The 23,532-nt window shown below is 40.4% G+C and overlaps 2 protein-coding genes across 2 annotated transcripts in view; one reads left to right on the forward strand and one right to left on the reverse strand.

The window, feature by feature from the left end:
* LOC134813341 (uncharacterized) overlaps positions 1 to 23,532 on the forward strand; it is a 107,345-nt gene that overhangs the window by 31,059 nt on the left and 52,754 nt on the right. The window lies entirely within an intron of this gene.
* LOC134813340 (protein let-418-like) lies at positions 413 to 19,753 on the reverse strand. Its single transcript, XM_063821039.1, is given in 35 exon segments — positions 413 to 843; positions 1,113 to 1,319; positions 1,594 to 1,730; positions 1,925 to 2,043; positions 2,635 to 2,774; positions 2,972 to 3,180; positions 3,456 to 3,602; positions 7,128 to 7,278; positions 7,428 to 7,537; positions 7,704 to 7,810; positions 7,974 to 8,141; positions 8,348 to 8,493; positions 8,496 to 9,706; positions 9,935 to 10,029; positions 10,184 to 10,347; positions 10,574 to 10,718; positions 10,818 to 10,976; positions 11,279 to 11,417; positions 11,556 to 11,671; positions 11,823 to 12,002; positions 12,228 to 12,432; positions 12,584 to 12,720; positions 13,451 to 13,550; positions 13,886 to 14,081; positions 14,394 to 14,518; positions 14,766 to 14,911; positions 15,046 to 15,207; positions 16,503 to 16,621; positions 16,951 to 17,017; positions 17,199 to 17,339; positions 17,519 to 17,912; positions 18,059 to 18,222; positions 18,367 to 18,606; positions 18,771 to 18,823; positions 19,555 to 19,753. Coding segments are annotated over 35 exon segments (6,213 nt in total). The 5' UTR covers positions 19,610 to 19,753; the 3' UTR covers positions 413 to 784.

The following is a 23,532-nucleotide window of genomic DNA, read 5'->3' on the forward strand; positions in this document are numbered from 1 at the left end:
CGCCAACAGGCGTAGTGTGGGCAGGCCCTACGGGTTTATGTAGGGGTCTGCCCGTCTGCCCACACTACGCCATGTGGCGACGGGCACATGGCCCGATTCACCTAAACACACTGTGCCACTTTCCCCTTGCTAAATCCACGCCAAGTGGTACAGTGTGTTTAGAGGACGGGCCACATGGCGTGGCTACTCACGCCAAGTGGCACAGTGTGTTCAGCCTTAGGTGAATCGGGCCATGTGGCCCGTCGCCACATGGCGTAGTGTGGGCAGACCCTTAGGCCTTATACCATTTTCTTCGGCTGCGAACCAGTAAAAACCCAAGACACGTGATAGTTTTTGGGCGAGCGAGTTAGTAGAACTACCTAGTTATAAACAGTGCCCGGATAGCAGAGAAGACAAAAGAAAACAAACTATATTTAAATTCGAACATAAAATTTGAATTATTGCTATCAGTAAGATGGTAATAAGATTATGAATTAGGAAAAAATAAAATGCTATACTTTTGTAAAGAAGAATCATTAAAAAAGATTGAAGCGAACAGCTGACAAGTTGGTATAGAAGTCATCCCACGTCACTACACACGTGACCTAGATGTTCATCTTTAAAAAAACCATCGCGGCAAATTATTCTCAGATCACTGAAATTTGGACCGGTCACCCCACACCCAGCGTCAAGTATAAGTTTCGAGAAGGCAAGGGACGAGGGTCATCTTGCTCTATTTCTCAATCAATCTTGAGAAAGTTAACAAGATAAGTGCGCGCGTTGGACGGGTGTGGAATCTTCTTCTCTATTCGATGACAATCGGAGCATGGTCTTCTGCAGCTTGCAAAGTCGTCTTCTTCTCATCTGCGCAGTCAATTTGGTGAGAAAAGCTTCATGAGCTCATTTCGTGTGCTGATAGTACTGCCAATAGAAAAACAATATAATCGATTGACGAACAGTAACATTTTGACATTGAACACGCATGATTTCATATGATTACAATCACTTTCATTTCTTCATTAAAATTTTATTGGTTAACAATTATTGAACCACATGATAAAAAGTGCTCCAACGATAACAAAGGATCATATAATAGTGGAATTAGTAGATAAGATTCCGTCACACTTACTCACTGGACTGCTGCTGTTGTTGTTGCTGTTGTTGTTGTTGTTGTTGCTGCTGTTGCTGTTGTTGTTGATGTTGCTGTTGCTGTTGCTGTTGTTGTTGTTGTTGTTGTTGTTGTTGTTGTTGTTGTTGTTGTTGAGCGGCTTGCTGTTGCTCGAGAACATTCTTAAGAATGTTGGCTGTAGTACTTACGATGTCATGTCCACCCGGAGACGCTGAAGATGAGAAAATGAGCCAAATTTAATACTCTCATGTCAAGAACTTTCGGAGTATTAGAGAACGTTTAGAGTACTGTTAAAGAAAAACTATAAGAGTATGAGTATTGTTATTATATCTGTATCATCATGACAACTCAATCATATAAAAATGACGATGATGTATCTTCAATCTGCAAACTCAGATTGAAGACACAACGCCCAGTAATTAATAATAAATCCAACAATTAGGACAACGTATGAAGTGTCAATGTTATGTAAACTATGCACTTACACGACTGTGAGTTGGATTGTTTCTGAATAACACCAGCAATGTTGTTGTTGAGTACAATGTTGGGGGTGCTGGTTGCAGCACTCTGGGGACGGATTAGTCCCAAGTGTGCCGCTTGGCTTCTTATGATACTCTGTAGCCTGATGAACAACTTTTGTTAGACTTTTCTAAGACGTTTTAGTAACTTAATGCGTCAGATAATCTAATTTAATCATTAAGTCTAACATTCCGACGTTAGTTTTACTTTCAAAGTTGGAAAATATCGTTGAGACTAAGTCAGGTAAGAAAATTAGACTAGAGTCCTGAAAATGAGACGAAGTACTGTATCAGTTACCTGTTAGCCATGAGATCACTTGGTTTCTGGCTGGGGGATGAACTGGAGCTCTTGGCCACGGCTGCTGCTGCCACTGCTGCTTGCTGTTGTTGCTGCTGCAGGAACACGTTTTGTAGCTGCTGCGAGAGTAACTAGGATTGAGATATGGGTGTTAGTATCACCATTTTGGGTACCGGTAATACCTTCTTTACACCCAGTATACGGGTGTTAGTGACACCATTTTGGGTACCAGTAACACCTTCTTTACACCCAGTATACGGGTGTTAGTATCACCATTTTGGGTACCAGTAACACCTTCTTAACACCAAGTATATGGATGTTAGTGACACCATTTTGGGTACAAGTAACACCTTCTTTACACCCAGTATGCGGGTGTTGTGTCCATTTTGGGTACCAGTAACACTTTCTTAACACCTAGTATATGGGTGTTAGTGACACCATTTTGGGTACCAGTAACACCTTCTTAACACCCAGTATATGGGTGTTAGTGACATTATTTTGGGTACCAGTAACACCTTCTTAACACCTAGTATACGGGTGTTAGTGACACCATTTTGGGGACAAGTAGCACCTTCTTAACACCCAGTATATGGGTGTTGTCACCATTTTGGGGACAAGTAACACCTTCTTAACACTATCTTAAGAATGAAAATAAAAATAACATGATTATAAAATAATCAGGTAAAATATAAATGTGAACATAAGATAACCTGTTGCTGCTGTATGGCCTGGTGTTGTTTGAGAGCAGCCTGTAAATGCTGGGTTAGGGGGGACAGTATTGTGTTGTTGTTCTTCAGCTGATTTGACAAAGCTGCAGAGTTGGACAGGGGCTTTGGTTGGATCTTCATTCCTGAGACAGTTGGGATAAGGTTCATGATTCTTTAATTAACAATTTACATGGCTATATTTAGGGCCTGGCGGTTGTTGTTGTTGGGAAAACTACAATTTATTTGATTGAAGGTTGATCATCAGAAAACATTGAAGACCGTTGAAATGAAAGACAAAGAAATTAATTGCAGGAGATTGAGTGTTTTCTATTAGGATTACCTGGCGTAACACTGGAGCCAATGTTAGTGCTAGTTGGCGGGGAGGAGTACACGATGGGAGGAGCAGGGTTGACTCCAGGTATTATAGCTGCGGCACTCTTCTCTCCATTCTCCAGGTTCCTGGCTGCTAACAGTCTGTTCAGTATGTTCCTCTCTGTCATCTGGAGCCGTTCTGTGACTGTCGGGATCTTACTCATGGCAACTGGCAACCTGGTAGGGCACTTGTTAAGCAAATTGTTTAAAATCAAATTTTGGTTATTACTTATTGGCATGGATTTCATATTGTATCTTGTTTGTTAAAATCGGCAGGATGGAAAAATTTATCTAATTTATGTAAAAGGAATATTAGATACACTCAAAAACTCAACTATCTAAATCTTCAAACTATTTCCTGGACTAAGTTAAATTGAACCACTAGAATGGCAGATAAATATCTTAAAGAAACTTTGTCTGGCTGATAACGTCAGAAGGAGTACACAACAAACCTGTTAACATCGTTCTTCATTTCAGCGAGTATATCCTCCAACTGACTGAGTACCTTCCTCAACACGCTGTTAGCAGGTCGGTTACCAGCCAAACTCTCTCTAGCTAAATGCTGGTGAGACTCGGCAAGGCACTCCAACTCAGCAGCTCTGGTGAGAAGATGGGGTTATTGTTTTCATTATTCTGTTATATTACATATTTACATGTCATGAAATTCGAACAACAACAAACGACCAACATCGCGATTAGATTTGTGTGAATGACAGTAAAAAAATGATAATTTTAATTTTTTAAATGAGGATGTCATTGTTGTTGGAGAGTGTGGTTATTTTGTGTGGTTATGTTTGAAGGCGCTGGGGGATGATTTGAGTACTTTTTCACAATTATAAACTTCAATCTCACGACGCAGGAATAGTTTTAACTTAGGTTTTGAAATGCAATCTGAACATAAATCAACATAAAAACACATCATAACATGCAATGTATGGGCAGGATCAGTGTACACACCGCAGTAGAACCTCTTTTAAAAATGTTGAAATTACAATTAAGTTAACAAATTATAGGGGAGGAAATCTCCTATTTGAATCTTTGTGTTCTTATCGGGTTTGTTACTTTTCCTGTCCATGATCTTCATAAACAATAAATTAAAAGCATTAATAAACAACACATAATTTATCAATTGTAAAACAATTAACGTTAAAAACACTGCCTCGACAGCCGACAGTTACACAGACGAGATGCTGACAGAAAAAGCCAGTTTGGAGTTAAGACGTTTTGACTACTTGGAAAAGGACGGTATGTAAATGTACAAAATATTAGACGGAAGACGTGGTTGGGATATATAAAATGTAACAAAATTGAACGCGTGTCCGGATAAAATATTTGCAACATGACTTGTTGATGGTTTAAAAGCTTTAAACTCTCAGCTAAGCGTGGCTAAGAACTGTGTCAGCGTGGCTGTAATAGGCAGTGCACTAATAATAATATAATCAGTAATCAGCAGATTGTGAATGAAGTTTTATATACCAAATCTCTTCGTAATGCTGTAGGAAATAATTTAAACCCACCCACATATTTAAATTCAATACAACGTTTTTATATAATCATTTTAATAGTTTAAACCTATTTGAACCTCCTTTCAAACGTGAAATAAAAATCAAAGAGCTTATGCATGACCAAAAACTGACCAAAAACTAGGTGATAAAAAAGCAGCACTAAACGAACAATTGTAAAGCCCCTGATGATTATTAACTAAAGCACTAAGGTCTACAACACTAACTGCTGTTGTCCTGAGCACTTATCAAAACAGATAACTGCTGCAACATCTCGGGGTTCTTCTGGAGCAAGCTCATGAGCTGTTGGTTTTTGTTCGGGACTGTGGAAGAGGCAGCTGAAGAGGACGATGAGGTCGAAGGCTTCTCCTGCTGGAAAAAAGAATTGGCGTAACGCTTACGCGATTATCTAATTTAAAATTTCGAACAAAAATGGAATTTATATGTTTCTAAAGCCGAAGGGAAGTTCCTGACATTCAATGAGTAAACCTGAGGCTGGAGTATCTGATGTACAAGAGGCGTCTGTAAAGCTGACAATTGTTGGTAGTGAGCCAAAAGGAACTGTTGTCTCAGTACTTGTTGCTGCTGCAATAAGGCGTTTGCTAAGGCAGCGTCGTGTGAAGATGCTGCATCACGTGACGTCATCACATTGTCACGTGACGTCATCATATTATCACGTGAAGCTATCACGTTATCGCGTGACGTCATTATATTATTCCGTGGAATCAGTGCAGATTCATGAGCGGGCATAGCTTCTCGCAGGACAGCATCCGGATTTCTTTTAGACTTGTTGGCGCCTGGAAACAATTGTTTCTAGAGTATCTATCAGATTTCAATTGGAAATTATACCAATGCACGTGTCACTTTCTTCATTCATCTGGACAGATTTAGCATTTTTCCTCATTACATACCTTATATATAACAAAAGATCAAATCAATATAATATAGACAACTATAAACAATAAAATAACAGCAGTACTCTAGGCTATTCGCACTTCATCATATTAATTGCGAAAATTGTAGTTTGTCGTAATTTCAAAGTTTTAATGGTATAAACTGACAAGCTGTGAGAAAGACTCACCGCAGATGCTGGAGAGAGCTGATAAACTGGATACTGAAGAGTTTGTTGTACCCAGGAGGGAGTTAGCCAGCACAGCAGTCAGGTCAGCTGGTTTGTTGGCAACTCTGTCCGTCGCCGGAAATCGTTCAACTCTAGCAGAATCTGGTCCTATAACTGAGGGAAATATTTCTGATCAAAACGAATCATACGGGAATTCTATCCGCATAGCCATTTTGGGGTGCGGGCAGTTGAATCAAGGGTTGATAAAGCCATTTCATTTGCCCTTAATTAATTGGCGAAAGTATCCATATTTCAGCAACGTTGATGTGACTATGTTCAGTTGAGTCAGAAGGCTCGATAATTAATAAGCGAAAGAAATTGTCTACATCACTGCGCACCTTTCGTACAATATTATATAGTGGAATTTGACACCTACAATATATGTTGGGTAACTTTAATTCAACTTTAAAGGATGTCATCCCTTTGATTATGCCAAATAAGATAATCGAGTGTTACATGAAAGTTACGAGAAAAAGAGTCAAGATATATTCAAATATCTGACTGACGATAGATTTATATTTTCAAAGATAAAACAATAGGTACTAACTACATATTTGACATACCAAAATCGGGCCTATAATCTTGAACTTTATCCTTGGATTTGTTGGACTTCGAAGACGTTTTATTTGATCTTTGATCTTTTCTCAAGTCGCTGAAATTACCAATATTAGATGACGCATGAAATGACAAAATGTATTAAATTATCGGTTTAGAAGAAGGTTCAGGATTCAGCTGAAAAAATAAAACAGAAGACTAATAAGAATAAGAAAAAGAAGGCCCCAAATATAATATTTGCTCGCTCCTTGCAGCAGCAGCGTGAAGTGTGACGTCACACACACTCGGTTACAATAACAATGCATCTTTATAGATCACGTGACGTCATTAGTAATATCACGTGACGTCATTGGGACGTCACATTTCACGCAACAGCAGTTAACAAAGCGCACAAATAAAATACTTGGGGCCCAGGAAACAACGAACCATACCTCGTAAATATCCGGCCACGTGCTCGCCTTGCTTCGGGGGAGATCATAAACATGTTGCCTTGGAGACCGTTTCTCGTGCAAATATCCAGCTCGTCCTTTTTCTTGGGCCCCAAACCATGTTACCATAGCAACATGAACAGTTACTATAACAACATTAAGCGACAAGGAACGAGCAAATATAATGGACTGGAACGAGAAAAAAAGGCCCGGTACAACTTATAAACCATCAGCACAATTGGTCAACAGGCCAATACAGCGACAACTTCAGCTCCTTTGGTTTTCATAAACGGGCGATTTTTAATACATCTAGAGTTGACAATTTAATCTAATATGTAATATCTATTAATAGTGAGGTGAAGGCTGGTGAAACATGAAATGATTTTAAGATACTGAAATGAATTTGAAATGATAAACAATAAACTTAACCAACTTTTATGATCATCGCGTCCTATAAATGTTTGAAGTACTAATAAGCACCAACAGATGTTTGGTGCTTACAAACAGAGCCATCCCTACCTGGCGTTCAAACTCATGACGGGATGGTTTGGGTTCTGTTGTATTCCCAGCTCTACTGCTCGGTTCACTTGAGCTTCAGCGACCAGCGCTTGTTCCAGTAGTTTAAACCGACGTGACATGAACTTTATCTTGTCTACAACTTCTCCGCTTACTGTTGAAGTTGTGTTAGTTGTCGTATATTGATCACATGTAAATCGAACAACTTCATAACAAAATTAAATTTATTTAACAACAGAACACGATAGAAAATAAACGTGATGTCTTTTATGACTTTTTAAGGATAATTTGTATTTTTATTACTTTCAAGCCTGCGATCTCCTCCAAATGGCTCGTTTAGGATGTTGAACCTCAAATCGTTAATGATATCCTGCCATCTGCCATATCCGTGGTAAATGACTCCTACCAGTAACCTGAACACGTGACTCTAGTTAGAATATCAGGTTAAATAGATGGATTACCTGATAACAACCTGATATCTGCGAAGCTAATAAACCATTCTAAAAAGCAAGCTTTCAGTTGACGAGGAAAAAGAAGATAACAATAAATTAACCACAATTTATTGAATTTTAAGCTAACCAGTAGTCGTGAAGTCTGGACCAGATGGAAGTGTTGCCTGAAAAGTGCTCCTCGCGCCAGATGTTGTGCAACTCTGTGAAACCTCTATCACAGATATTGAACACGAACTGATAAAAAGTGTGGTTAACTTTTATCAAGCGAGTTTTATGCCAAAGGTCACAAAAATATATAACAAATAGTGGGGGTGTTTTCATGAGGTTCTAAAAGTATTCGCGTGGTAAAAGTGAGTTAAATATCAGATTGATAACGAATTAAATAAAATATTCATACCTTCTTCTTGGGAGACTCTTCAACTTGTGAAGGAGCAGCTTGCTCAGCAGGTGCTTCAGCCTTCTGTTCTGTCTCTGCTTCTGCTGCTGCTTTATCTTCTTTCTTCTCTTCGTCATTTTTCTCCTCCACTATCTCTGTCTCAGCTTTCTTTTCCTCTCCGTTGGGTAGCTGGACAGAAATTTGATTCAACATCTAATAAAGAAGATCGTAAAAAGTGGAAGTCCTAATTTATTCGCTCGAAACCATCTACAAATAAACTTGAGACTGAATTAAACCTTGATAAGTAATCCAGCTGTTATGATAAATGGTTGTTATTTAAGTCTCGAATAAGAAACACTCTTAAACTGAATGAGTAACATATCCGGGTAACAAACCTCTTCATTTTCCTTCGTTTCTGCCGCTGGTTCAGATGTTTCTTCACTAGGCTTCTCTTCTGATTTCTCTTCTGTTTCCATGAGCTCCACTTTCTCTTCTTTATTTTCTCCCTCTTTTTCAACGACCGGCTCTGTCTCCTCTTCTTCTCGTCTTCTGGTTTGTCTTCACTTGCCGTCTCCATTTTCTCTTCTGTCTTCTCTTCATCCTTGCTCTCCTCTTTGCTCTCACCCTCAAGCTCAGCTGGTTTCTCAGTCTCAGTGGAACCCTCAGGTTTGCTCTCTGATTGGTCGGTTTCAGCAGTCTCTTCTGAGTTAACAGGTTTCTCCGGTTCTACAGTTGTGGGGTCCACTGCAGCTGGAGCAATTTGTTGTGTATCGGGGACAGGTTGAGGCGTGCCAGGGGCGACTAGTGGCATACCTGGCGCCTGGATCGAGGGGTGAGTGTGGGATGTGGTTACACCGTCTGGAGATCCTGGTCTGGATGGGAGGTCACCGTTAATGTGAGCATACTCGTTAACTTTACGTCGGATGAGACCCATAACTCCGATCCTGGCTAGGACCTGTTGTCGGGGGAGTCCTTCCTTTGGTACACCGTCAGCAAAGTAATGGCTGTTACCATTATCTGGCTCACACAAATGTCGCATGAAGAGTGAAACGTACGCGTTAAATTCCTTTTCAGACTTGTTCTTCAGGTCCCTTGGTCGCCAGTTGGTGTGGTAGGCATCAGAGAGTGGCATGCCGTATCTCATGACAGCGTTCAAGAAAGATCTCCTCTGTCGAGAGTTGAACCCCAGAACCTCGAGCTGTCCGCCAACCCGAGCGAGTAAGGGCGGTAAGGCAGCCTCGTTGGGTTTGATGGGGAAGGACGCACCACGTCTCATCTTCTTTCTTGGACCACTTTCCTCATCACTGAAGTCGTTGTCGTCCTGGTCATCAAATTCGTCCTCGTCCTTCTTGGTACTAAGAGACTCCAGACCCTCGGTGTAGTAGTTGACAGCCTTCCTGATCCTCTTGCCCTTACCCATCTTGGCGTACTCTCCTTCTTGGTGCTGCTCATAATGGTGTCTCAGCAGTTTCTCCCAGTAACTCGGATCGTCCATTGTGAACTCGTCCGATATTATCTCCTTCTCCGGCTCCTTAATCTCCTCTTTCACCTCCTCGACGACTTCTTCGACCTTTTTAACAGAATAGCTAGCCACTTTGAAGGTGGAGAAGTAGTCGTCGAGTAACTGTTCTTTGCTCTCTACGGATCCCTTCTGTTCTCTGTCCAGAAGTTGCTCAACCATTTCATCAGGATACTCGATCAGTTCATCCTCTTGTTTGTCTTCAACTCCTCCGAACAGATTCTTACTACCGAACCTGGGTTATAGGGGGTTAGAGAGTTTTATTTAACAAATATTACGAGTAAATCAACAGTCGAGTACTTCAGATTATAGCCGCTGCTAAAAAAAGTAAAATATGAAACGTATTATTAGATATTCTAGAAAAATGTATGACGGAGTGTTAACTCATATAAATATGTAAAACAGCGGGGGAGGTACTAAGACGATGGTTTAGCAGGGTCCCGACTGTTACAACAAAACTTACTTCAAGATAGAGTCGAGTTCAGTTTTGGAGAGAGTTGCTGCACCCATACCGGGTCTGACGACCAGATGTGTCAACATCATCTTGTGTTTAGCGACCTGGAGGAAGTTGTCATTATGTCAAGCCAGAATGTAACACTGGCTATCAGGTGTTGAAATTATCATGTATAACATTTACCGTATTATATCGGAGTAGGTCGTGCAGTAGGTTAAGAAGTGCAGATTAAAGGATCGTGCTGAGAAAAGTAAATACCTGAGTGATCTTCTCCTCGATACTCTTCCTGGTGACGAATCTGTAGATCATGACTTTGTTGAACTGTCCTATTCTGTGAGCTCTGGAGAGAGCCTGGATGTCGTTGTGAGGATTCCAGTCAGAGTCGTAAATAAACACCGTGTCCGCTGTCGCCAGGTTAATTCCTGGTGATAAGGAGTGTTAGAAGTTCTATGAGTATGTAGTTTGTCAGCGTTTAATACACAAACGTTATGTAGCAAAACCAGACTTATAAGGTTGCTTTAAAAGTAGAATTTCAAAAGTTAAGCCAGCTATTTAAGCCAGCTATTTAAGGATAAAGCTTATCCTCTATGTTTTATAACTCCTTAGCAGGCTACTGCTCACTACACAGTCTTGAAATCCAACACGAACCTAATCCTCCAGCTCTTGTTGAAAGCAGGAAAACGAAACTCTGTGATTTAGGATTGTTAAACCGATCAATAGCTTCCTGCCTGTCTGCTCCGGTGATTGCACCGTCAATCCGCTCGAACTTGTATCCCAAGAAGTCCAAAAACTCCTGCGATCATATGAGTTAATTTTGGGATTTGTGAGGAAATGTACGTTGATAAATCTGTAAATGAACTCAAATAAAGAATTTTTCAAATAACTGACATACCTCTAGGATATCCAACATGATTCTCATCTGTGAGAATATCAGGACCCTGTGTCCTGTCTCCTTGAGTTTAGCCAACATTTTCTTGAGGAGGATGAGTTTACCAGACCCCTGGATCAGAGAGTTACCCTCGTATCCTCCGTACCTGTTTCTGGGAGCTGCCTGCAGGGAGAGGGACCATTGGTAAAACTATTTAGTAAACCATTAGTAAAACTATTTAGTAAACCATTAGTAAAACTATTTAGTAAACCATTCGTAAAACTATTTAGTAAACCATTAGTAAAACTATTGGGGGTAGTCAGAATTGGAAGAGTTAATAAAAGAGACATTAGTGATGATCGAACAGCAAAAATTGGCCTTAAGTAGAATCACCAAAAAGGATAATAGTACGGAAAAAGTTTGGGAAGTTTTGTTGTTTTCTTTATCACTCTCGAAACTGGTAATTGTATTATCCAGAAACTTACAGCAGCTCCAGCAGCAACCAGGTAAGCGTGGTTACTGCACTTCTTAAGTTCCATCATGATGTTTATCAGCGAGCAGTTTCCGTAACCTTTAGCCGTGAGTGCTTCGTAGTTTCTCGTCAATATCAACTTGTAGTATTTCCTAAAATAGGATGAAGGTTAATAAGCTTTGAGGGATCTCTCAAACTTTCAACCATATTTCTGGCTACTATCTACTGGCTACTATGTAGTTTAACAGAGAGGGTTTCGTGCCAAATGAACACTATGATGCGTGACTTACTTCTGTTCTTGTGAGAGCTCTACTCTGACCAAACACTCTGACTTAGCAGGGATGTCAGTCAACACATCTTGTTTCAGTCTTCTCAGAAGATGAGGAGACAGCAGATCGTGTAGTTTCTGTCAGGAGATGCAGATTTAGTTTAAATAATATGAGGCTGAATAGTTCAATACATGTTATTCAAATTATGTAGATTACAGAATAAAATTGGCTAGAAATAGTTGAACTGTCTGGTTACACTTTGTTTGTAGTGTGAATAATGAACCCCACCTGAACTTGCTCCTCTTTGCCGATATTATCGAACTGATTCTGGAAGTCCTCCAGGGAGTTGAAAGTTTTACTCTCCATGAAGTTCAGGAGATGGAAGAGCTCTTCTAGATTGTTCTGTAGAGGTGTTCCTGTGAGGAGGAGACGGTACTCTATAGGGTATGCTGTCAGTGTTCTGAAGTACTGAAAATAGAGGGTGTGAGAATGGGTAAATCTGAAATTAACAAATACTGTTAGCCATACTGGGAAAATATTAGAACTTTTGTAATGTTTAAGAATACCAGTACAGACTTCAGGATACAGAACCGATGTAGTTTAACAAATTTTCGGGTGTGTTCGGTTTAAAAATTGTAAAAACTAAGGAAAACTGATCTGTAAAACAAAGAGTCCAAGAAAATGTAAATTTACCAATGATCTGTTGTTTTTGAGTCTGTGAGCCTCGTCCACAACCAGAACACTCCACTCAATGGAGCTGAGACAGGAGTTGTCCACATTGATCAACTCGTAACTGGTGAGTAGCACATCAAACTTGAGTTGTGTTCCTTTCCGGACACGCTGGGCTTTGGTTGTGTTGCGGTGGAAGGCGTCCTCGCCGTACGAAAACTCGTGCTCTCTGTGATTTAAAGTTCTTGTTTAGTAAGAAGTAACAGTACTGCTATACACTATACAGTGGTATGTGCTGTGTGATTGGGGTCCAATTTCCAAACTTGGGGTCACAGTGAACAAGAATTCTTACACATACTCAAACTAGACGGAGAATGTACCTGATGATGGCCCTGTTCTCCTTGGTTCCCACATAAGTCAGAACGTAAAGATCAGGAGCCCAGAACTCGAACTCTCTCTCCCAATTCACAAGGGTAGATAAAGGAACTGAGATTAGGAAGGGAGCTGTGCAGTGACCCTGAAAATAATTTAGGCTATATATAGGTCTTGTTGACATTTCAAGTTATTGGATTGTGAAACTTTATGAAAGTTGTCAGGTTTGTCTTGCTATAACTTGTATAAAATAAGTAATACCCACTACATCTCCAGTCTGATAAGTACAGTGTACAGTAGTATATGTAATGTTGATGTAAATTTAAACATTTTGCAAGTATGTACAAAAGACACGCCTCAAGGGCTGTTACTATTCAGTGTGTTCAGTAATCACATACATGTTGATTCAAGCAGAAACATAACCCCGCCCCACCTCAACATACCCCTTATACCCTACCTCATTACCACCACCTTAGTTACATTATTAGCTTCCTCATTACACGCTAACGGGGCCTAATTAGTGAGAGTATGTGAGGCCTAATTAATAAGTGAGTGTAACAAATGTTTGAGTGTGACCGTGTGTGGTACAATGGAATGTAACTAGATAAAACAATGGTAAGATGTACTCATGTAACTTCATGAAATGGACTAGTAACTGCAGGTTGACGATGCGCTACATTTCCCTTTGTATTATTACACCCACATTACTTTACTATATTTCTAAAGTATGAGATTGTGAGAATATTCACGTGAGATTAATGCGAATATAATTAATAGTAGTTGAGGTTTGACCTGGTGCAACGATTAGACAGTAAATCTAGATAAATTGCATTTTTAAAATAAGAAGATTACAAAAGTGAGAGTTGAAAGAGTACCTCCATGATAAGAGAGTTGAGGAAGCAGATAGTTTGGATTGTTTTACCAAGTCCCATCTCATCAGCCAGAATGGTATTCCTCTCTTGACTCCAACAATGCCTGCAGGAAGATGACGCTGGTTATTTGGGTCATTATCCCACATTTCATCTCACCAAGTTTCGTCGGGGTGAAAGTGACCGGTCCCCGATGGTTTAATTTGGGCGTGTATTCACTGGATTGACCCAATTTATTTGGAAACAATTTGATGTGAATAGTATAATATGTTCACCAGATAAATGTAGCTATACATATTTATAATTATGGTATTTTAGAATAATGTTTCAGCTTGAGACTTATTATTAACGATTATTTTAAAGCTGCTTCTTAGATCCATGAAGTGGCTAGAAATACTAAAATCTTCTGTAAGCAAAATAAAACTGTAGAATATCACACACCTGAGCCAGTTGAGGCCTTCCAACTGATAAGGGTGAAGCTTGCCCCCAGTAATGTCTATATAAACGGGCTGCTTCTCGAATCTGGTACTAGGGTCGCCCTGGTAACGGGCATTTGTTTTCCCCGTTCTGATGCATCTGTACTTCTTGTCGTTCAGCTTCTTGAACTTCTTGTACTCCTCCATTGCTTCTTCTAGACCTGGGAACAAAGTATCAATATTAATTTATAGAGTAAACAGAAAGGGTTTGTCATTTGTGAGGTTAAGGTAAAATCATATTGTACATCGATCTGTTATGACTGAATCTTACTCGCGAAACAAGGCTAAAAGCATAATTACATATATGTAGTAATATTAATCTGTACATGGAGTCTATAATAAATAATACACACAGTTCCGGTATCCACCCAGCTATATCTATTCAATAAAACGTTTAAAGGATATATAAATAACATATATGACATATATATGAATAATAACATATATAAATAAGAAGTTGTTGTAGTTCGTACCGGGAACGTCCTCTCCCTCAGGTTCCCAGGTAGCGTACTCGTAGGAGAGGTCCCTCCACTTTACCAGGTGGATTGTGGGCGAGTTCTTGATGTTCCGCACTCGCAGCACTCTGTGCACTCGGAACCTGGCAGGTTTAGGGTGAGTTAAAATAGTTATACGTTACTTTTTAAAACTGTTTCATTTAATGTTTATAGCTGTTTATGGCTGACGTGCTAGCACAAATAGTAACATTACTGCAGCTATATGCTAAAAGCTCTAGGGTAATAGTAAGAGGTTCACTTTTCGAGATAAGCACTGCGAAGTTATTGGCTAAAAGTGTCAAGCCCGGGCTGTTGGATTAAAAGAAGGTTCTAGAAATGTTAGAAACGTACCAGGAGGGTGGTATTCCAGCGTTGATCATGAGTTTTACATTTGGGTCAGTGAACTCGCCAGTATCCTCAACTTCCTCCAATGTAGGAGGCACATCTTCACTCCTCCGGAGATAGTTCCTCAATTTGGAGTTGCAGAATACTTCCAGCTAAGGAAGAGAGTTAGGGTTACCGATAGCGGAGAATTTGTTATATCTTGTCAGACAAGTGATGGAAATTTGATATAAACATTACAGAAAAGAGTAAAAATGTATCAGGAATCTAGATCTGAGTATGGACATACCTGGACCTCCTGGACCCACTCACAGCGCCAGTAGCTGAGATTATGGAACTTAACCAAGTACTCGCGCTGCTGTTTTGCTTTCTTTTCTTTGCTATCCTTCTCCTCTGCCTCTTTGAACCTCCACGTTATGAAGGACTGCACTTTCCCGGTCAGGGGTGGACACTGTGCAATTCGTTTATAAATTGTTTATAAGTTCAGTTTATAGCTGTTTAGTAATAAGTATAATAAATAATAAATATAAGCTCATTCAGTTAGATTTAGCGTTTAAATTACCTAAAGAAATTAGTTTAGTTGCTCTTATCAATGTGTGGTAAAAACACAGGCAGTTGTTATCTCTGTCTCGATATTAAGGTTTCTGGGGAAATGATGAACACAGGACATGAAGATTTCGTGAGTTTCATATCAGATATCAGATAAACAGCCTCAATTACAGAGTTATAAAATGGTCTGTGAACCTACACAATCAGCTCTCATTAGATCATTATCTAGACTAGATGATACAGAAACTAGACCAGATGATACAGAAACTAGACCAGATGATACAGAAACTAGACCAGATGATACGGAGATATAACCACTGTTTGCTAAACCCAGGTGACACAATATCTGATAGCTTACACACTTTCCGCTTACTACCATTTACTTCGCTGTGGTTATCTGAGACTGATCCCTGAACCTTCAGAGCGTACTGTCATACAGTCTTAAAACTTTAAAAACAGGCCAATTAGGTCAGAGCTCCAGATCAGGTGAACTACTCCGGCCAATAAGAAGCGTTCACGTGACCTGTAGCAGCCAATAGGGAGCCAGCCCGTGACCTGCCGTAGCCAATGAGCAAACGACCTACTAATTATCTACACAGTGCTCAACACATATATACAAAATATATAATATGAATTAGATACCCTTATATGGAATAATCGAGGTAATGCTGTGTGCGTGTAACTGTGTATCTCTAGCTGTTCTATTCTAGATCCGTCTTTGTAAATTATAGGGAGGTTGCAAATGATATTTTAACAACCGGGCCATTTCAGGAAGTTATCTAAAACTTTACACAGATGGAAGAAAGTGCGAAGTAAGGTGAAATGTGTGGTCGATGACGTCAATCAAGTGTTATTTTGCAGAGAAATGTTTCAAAGTGGGGTAGACAAAGCATTGGTATACTATGCGGTAAACTGCGACATGTTTACTGGAGAGTGTACTGTTTTATTCTGGAACTATTCGATATACCAATCGAGTGAAATGGAACAAGGGATATTTTAAAAGTTATCTCGTGTTCCATATTATGGTTACAGATTACAGTACTACGAAATTCGGATTTCAGCCAGAATAATAGATGATGTTTCGATGTATTTTGAAATTAAGTTCATATCAAGAAGATGGTTAAAATCAAGGTAACTTATAGAAGTATAGTTGTATAATGTATAGTAGTGTAGTAAAGTAGTTTACTAGTTACTTACAGCACAACGCTCGCACTGCCACTTCCCGTTAGGAACCACCTCAAGTGGGGGGTTGGTGCACTGGAGATGGTAGGCACTGGTACAGTTCTCACAACATAGCAGTTCTCCTCCGTCCTTACCTGGGGGAGGAGGGAGGTTAGGTGAGGAGTAGAAGGGTTACATGGGTTAGATGAGGAGTAGAAGGGTTAGATGAGGGGTAGAGGGGTTACAGGGGTTAGATGAGGGGTTAAAAGACGGGTTAGCTAAGGGTTAGATGAGGGGTTTAAGGAGGACGGTAAATCATGGGTTCTTATTTGAGGAAATGATAAAATTAAAAAGTTCTGTATAAAACCCATGCAGTGAAAGGACCAACGTGCAAAAGCAGAGCCTGATTTTCTAACACTTATCAAACATACATAGCTTGACTACAAATAAATCCTCTATAACTGTAAATATTAGTTTGACTCACATCGTTTACAGAAGTCCACATGCTCGTCATCCTCCTCCTCCTCCGCAGCCGAGCTGCCATCTTCATCCTGCAGAGGGATATTATTAGTGTTTCAAGTAATGGTTACTGAAACCGGCTGGACAAAGAATATACTTTTTGAACTTTTGTCTGAACAATCGGTCACCTCTAAGCAGCATGCTCTAAAAAGAAAACAATATCAAATGCAAGTCGCTCAGTAGGAGGAAAGGGAGAGGCGGTTTGAAACTTACACATTTGCTACAGAACCATTCTCCGCCCGGAACAGCGTCCAGGTTAACACAGTCCGTGTGGAAGGCCCGGTTACAGGCGCTGCAAAGAAGGAGATCTCCACCCTGTTGACAGATCTCACAGATTTCTCCTACGTGTGTTTTCTGTGGAGGGAGGGTGTTAGGGGTAATGTTGGGTAGTGGGAGGGTAATGTTGGGTACAGGGGCCGGGGGTGAAGGGTAATGTAAAGTAGAGTATAAAAGGTAAAGTACATTTTCTATACATTCAAGAAAGCAAAATCGAGTTGAAATAGAAGATATTTTTGTACGGCAAAAAGGCAAACCTCAGCATCAGAAGCAGGGTCACTGATCTCCGACTCGGCTTTGCTGGCAAGAGACGGTCCTTCACTGTCTACACTCTCATTGTCTGATTGAGCACGAGAGTTTGCTCCGCTTCCGTTCTTACCGTTCTTACCCTTCAGCGATATCTTGATCCTAATAGGAGCAGGAGAGTTACCCTTAGCTCGGCTCGACTTCTCCTCAGCTGCTTTCAGTTTCTTCTCCTCTTTCTGCTGCTTCCTCTCTAGGAGGGTCAGAGTTTTCTTTAGTTTTGCTTTCCCGTGGTTGTTGCTCTTTCTCTTTTTAGGGGGGTCTGGGGCACTACGACGACCACGTCGCGGTTTGTCTTCGTCCGCGTAAATTTCATTCTCGTCTGGTATCCGATAAGTGGCAGGCTTCCTGAGATATCAAAGCGATAAAGTGCTATACTTAGCGTGGTTCGCTTCATAATAACGACTGGGCTTGATCATACCAAGAACTAGAATTGCTAATAGCCTTTGAAAGACGATTAATGTTGTGTAGTAACTCTTGATTAATGTTTCAACCTGCGAGTACGAGATGATCTGTCCAGAGGGGCGTCGGAAGCAGGGGAAGCTGCGGCTGAATCCGCGTTACTTGAGGCCGCCGTGAGTTCCTCCCACTTGGCTCGGACAATATCCCGGACCTCCTCTTTGCTGTAAACTCCAAGCTTGCTAACCATCGGCCGGGTCTGGAAGATTTCAGGTGTTAAAACACATTGCCTTAAAATTGCACAAAAATAACTTGAAAGAAATCGGTTATGATGGACTATAATTAACGCTATCTATCATTCGTTCGTTCGTGAAATTTGTGGTAAGGTCAACGAATAACTCACGGTAGACATGAAGCTTCTGAAGTTGGATTTGGAAACATCTTTTGGCCATTTGATTTTATTGAGGGCATCATTATCTGGGAAGTTTGACATGGACGAGTAATCTTTGTCTGATTTTTCTTCCTCTTTGTCTGATTTTTCTTCCTCTTTGTCTGATTTTTCTTCCTCTTGTTCCTCATCATCCTCCTCTTCTTCTTCTTCTTCTCCTTCTCCTTCTGCTTCTTCTTCATCTTCTTCCATCTCCTGGAAAGATACAGTAAGAAAGGGTTGATTTGTGAATACACAACCGAAAGGTGGAATTTATGTATCCGAGATAAATGGTAAATGCTTACTCGCTACTCAGAAAGATATACATGTTTATAGCAGTATTTAAACGACATGATAGCATAATTTTAAAGAGTAAAAACCTCGTCTTCGTTTTCACTCTTAGCTTTAGTTTCTTCTTCTTCCTCCTCCATTACTGAAATAATAATTACTTGAATGATCTTAAATAAATTCGATTCAGTTAGTCTTCAAAAACTGTTCAAACACGATGATGTAACACAACATGTCTGGGTTATATGATAAAACACGTTGAAAAGTAAAGAACTAAAGTAGCAGAATGATTCACATGGTGGTATACATTATACATACACTAAGCTGTTCCGTGCATGTCTACTCGTTTACATAAAATCCGTGTTCCTAGATTTTCGATAGAAAGCACCTTTATCGAGTTTAAAGCAAATTTACGCTAGTAATACTACGACCGACTTTACAACGTTTAACTTAAAAGCCTGACTTCAGAGCTTTGTTGCGACCCAGTGTTTAGCTAAGCAACAGTTATATCGAGAGAATAGTCAGGAATGAGGGATCAGGGCAGGGTATGAAACTTAATCGTGATTAAGTTTACTGTCAATATGTTGAAGGATTGCACTTTGTAGGCATTTAGATATAAGTTTCTACTAGCCTGAGATTTTAAAGACCCGAGAGCATGTCACTTTCGGGGCAATAATCTGGGCCAAGATTGAAAAATGAAATCTGGCCAAAGATTATATTAGAAGATTCGGTATCAAAGCTATCTCAAATAAAGGGCTAACATTACTATTACAATTATTTCAAAGTTGAGACGGAGTAAGCTGTCAGGTAATTGAGGCAAATTTCGACAACAAGGTGAAACGGAGCAGAAAGGATGATCAAATATGAGCAACAAACCTTCCATCTCTTGATCTCCACTCTCCGAGATTTGATCAGTCTGATCAACATCCATGGGATGCAGGTAGCGAACAAAGAAGTAAGAACGCTGTCAGTCGACAAAAAACTCGTTACAAAGCATGGACTGTGTGTGCGCTAATCCCCTGGCCATTGAATCGTAATAGGTTAGTCACATGACATGACGCGCGCCAATCACCCTACCGTATACACGCACGTGACCTAGACGATTGCAGGATGTTGCCCGTAGTACAAATGTTGCCCGTAGTACAACGCGTAAATGAAATGCAAATGTTGCCCGTAATACAAATCTTGTCAAATTATACCTCTAAAGGTAAGGCAGAAATTTAGCATTCCCACAAGCTCCACCGCCACTTATTTCGCTTGGGCCTAGGCTCCGATATCTATCTGAGATCAGAAACTGAGATACTGTTAACTGCAGTGTAACTGCCAACTGGAAGTCGGAAAAGTGGAAGTTCATTTTTTATATAACCTCGAGAAGAAGTGCTATTGAAGTACACACTGTTTACCATAAACACAGCCTACCAACTATTATACAATACATTAAATCAACTAGGGACGGGAGTTTCAGTAATATGATTCAAATCGCTCTTTATCGCTTAATGTACTTCTACGAAGTACATTCTAAGACCTAAGTGCTAAGCAACCCCGAAGGCCAACAGCGAAAGTAAGTTGAAATTAACAGAAATTCCGTACAACTTTCAACTATGTACCACTAGGAAGCAAAACCGGCCTAACCTCAATATTGCTATAGTAAAATCTTACCATCTTATTTTTTAAGTCAGCGAAATTGAAGCCGATTGCATTGAAAATTGACATTAATTTAGATCGGAAAATGTTTGGATATAGTCTCAGAATAGAAGTGTCTCAGAACATCAACGTCAAAGAGATGAACTGACAAGTCAACAGTTTTCTACATACTTGCTCTACAATATATTTTTGCATCCATTGACATATAATATTTAAGTCTCTACTGATAACTGATAAATATCGACAATTTATACTGTGCTGCGTCTACGATATCAAAAGTGTGGTTTTAAACGTGCGCGGCACGCACACTCCCGCGCTACTATATTGTGTGAACGTCGATGATAAAATTCAACTTTTATTAAACAAAGAACTTTTGCGCCATACATTTGAGACAACTTCTGATACATGTTTTTTGGCTTTATATGTCCGTGAACTGAGTGGGATTTGCTATGGTATGATAGAGGGGCATGTGTACTAAAATTTTCATTAAAATTCAAATTTTTTTGGCGCTTCGCGCCAAAGCCTGAACTTCAAAAAATTTTCGGGTAGCGTACAAAAATGTTGAACAATTAGTTAATTCATTTTTATTTCTAATTTTTAGTACTTTGTATAAGTTGACAAATGAAATATACTTGTTCGGGGTTGTTGACAAACAACTGTTAATAATTATAAATGGTAATCAAAATTCCAAAATGAACTAATTATATATTTACACATTTGTTTGGTTGTATTTTTAAGTGCTCCCTTATCAGTTATTTGTTGCTAAATCGCGATAAGCGAACGCGTGCTATTGTACATTTATTGTACATTGCTTGTATAAAACTCAAATAGTGTGTGTAACTGACATTTAAAGGTTCAATATGCAAGACAAGGAAAACCTGAAATCAGTAAGCGATGATGCTAAGAAACGTGTACTTGGAAGCCTACTTAACAAAGCTGATGCCCCCAGCAAGAAGGTTCTCAGTGTGTATAGTTTCAGTGCAAGTTATAAGACCAATCTGAAAGATATGAAATCACTCACCGCAGTTCAACTAGAACCCTGTGCAATATTTCTAGGTTTTAATGTCAGAGATGGTGTGAAGAAACTGTACACGAATAAACAGACTCTATGTGATAGAATGATTCTCAAGATCGAGTCCTTGTTCGACATAGAATGCGAGGACTGTAACGATGTGTACTGTAATGAACTGGGAAAAGAACCGCTCTTAAGATGCCGGCTATGCTTACAGGGCTCCCACGATTGTGAAGCCATGGCCGAAAAAGCCAAGACCTTCAACGACCTCATTCAGAAAGGACTGCTTCCTTTAGGAGGATCTTGGCTCTGCTACGAATGTTCAAAAAAGAACGAAACACGCTCACTTCAACCTACCCAGAAACCTACCAAGAAAAGGAACACAGATAGTATAACAGATCTATCCACTATTAAAGAGGTTGAATCTGAGGTAGAGGGCGAGGGAAACGACGATGAAGATGAAGATGAGGATGAGGATGAAGACAGGGAAAGCCCTAGAAGAGGTAGACATAATGATACCGAAAATAACCCCCAGATTTGCCGGGAATACACTATGAGGAACTGTCCCCACGGCCTCACTGGCAAACGTCTCATTGGTGGTAAGAAATGCTCATACCAGCACCCCATCAGGTGCCGCTTTTACTCCAATTTCGGAGACGACAAACGCAGAGGATGCAGGAATGGGAAGAAATGCACTTTTTTCCACCCTAAACTGTGCCGTAATTCAGTTGCGAATCACGTATGTTTAAACAGCGATTGTGGCTTCCATCATCTTAAAGGAACGGCCAGAAAGACTGTTGGAAACGTGAATCTCACTGACAGAAATCGCCTGCCTCAGCAGCAGCAGCCCAAAGATACGAGAAGAATAGAATTCAACACGAACAGAAGTTCCTGGCCGCCTCCTGGTGGTTATGATGTGGACAGAATGGGTAGTCTAAACTCCCTCAACACCCCCTACCCACCCACTGTTGAATATCAGAAACCCCTCAGACAACGTAAAGACAGTACATCTGAGAGGGATAGTGCTTTTTTAGAGAAGCTCATGGAAAACATGAAAAACGGAATTATAACCCAGATGAACTCCAAAATGGAGGAACTTCGAGGGCAAATTCCAGCCCTTGTCCAAGAGACACAACGGAGCCAGCTGGACCCGAGATCACGCCAAACATCCTCTCAGCAAATCTCGACACAGTTCCCACCACCAGCACAGTTCTCAGCCCAAGTGCCACTCCCAAACCAGCCAATGCGGATGCCGATGCCACTAAACTTCATTCCCAACTATCAAGGATCTTGCTACTGAATGCTCGGTCCATCTCCCCAGCCGCAACCAGCACTGTAAAATGGAAGATCCCATTCATCCAAGACCACATACTTGACGACCTAGGAAGACCCCCGGTCCCTATTCTCGCTATCACTGAATCATGGTTGAAGCCATATATCAGTGATGCTCAAATAGCTATAGATGGGTACAACAGTCTTAGAGCAGACCGTCATAGTCGAAAAGGTGGTGGTTGTGTGCTTTACGTTGAAAACTCGCTGCTAGTATCAGATACTGTAAATTTTAGTGACAAACACTGCAGTATGCTGCATTGTCTCATAGACTCTATGAACGCCCTTGTCTCCGTGATATACCGCCCACCAGATGCTCCTCCCGGATCCTTCAAAGCAGTCCTGGACCAGGTGCAGGAGAAACTAAATAACTTGACATCGAACGATAGATCACCTGACATCTACATTATGGGGGATTTCAACCTCCCAAATATAGATTGGGACTCTTGCCAAGCTTTACCTGGTCAACCGCTTTGTGACCAGCAAGCTTGTTCCGAACTAATTGATTTCATGGAGAGAAATTTCTTGACACAAATGATCTGTAAGCCCACGAGAAATAACAACACCATCGATCTCGTCCTCACAAATAAACCACAGGACACAGTTGAGACAAATATCTCCGAATGCCAACTATCTGACCACAGGCTAGTCGAGCTCGTTCTCGGACATAACCCGCTCTGCCCAAAAGAACATACTCCTATATCTTTCGACAGAAACTCTTTTCGGGCGACTGATTTTCATAGAGCAGATTTTGAAGCAATGAACGATCGTTTAGAAGCTGTTAACTGGATCTCTTTGAGAGAACTCTGTTATGAAGATGAAGATGGAAGTGCCTTTCTGGAGCTGATACGCCTAACTGTCCTCCAGAT

Source organism: Bolinopsis microptera, chromosome 3 (assembly GCF_026151205.1).
Source record: "Bolinopsis microptera isolate Bmic1 chromosome 3, MBARI_Bmic_1.0, whole genome shotgun sequence".
Taxonomy (NCBI): domain Eukaryota; kingdom Metazoa; phylum Ctenophora; class Tentaculata; order Lobata; family Bolinopsidae; genus Bolinopsis; species Bolinopsis microptera.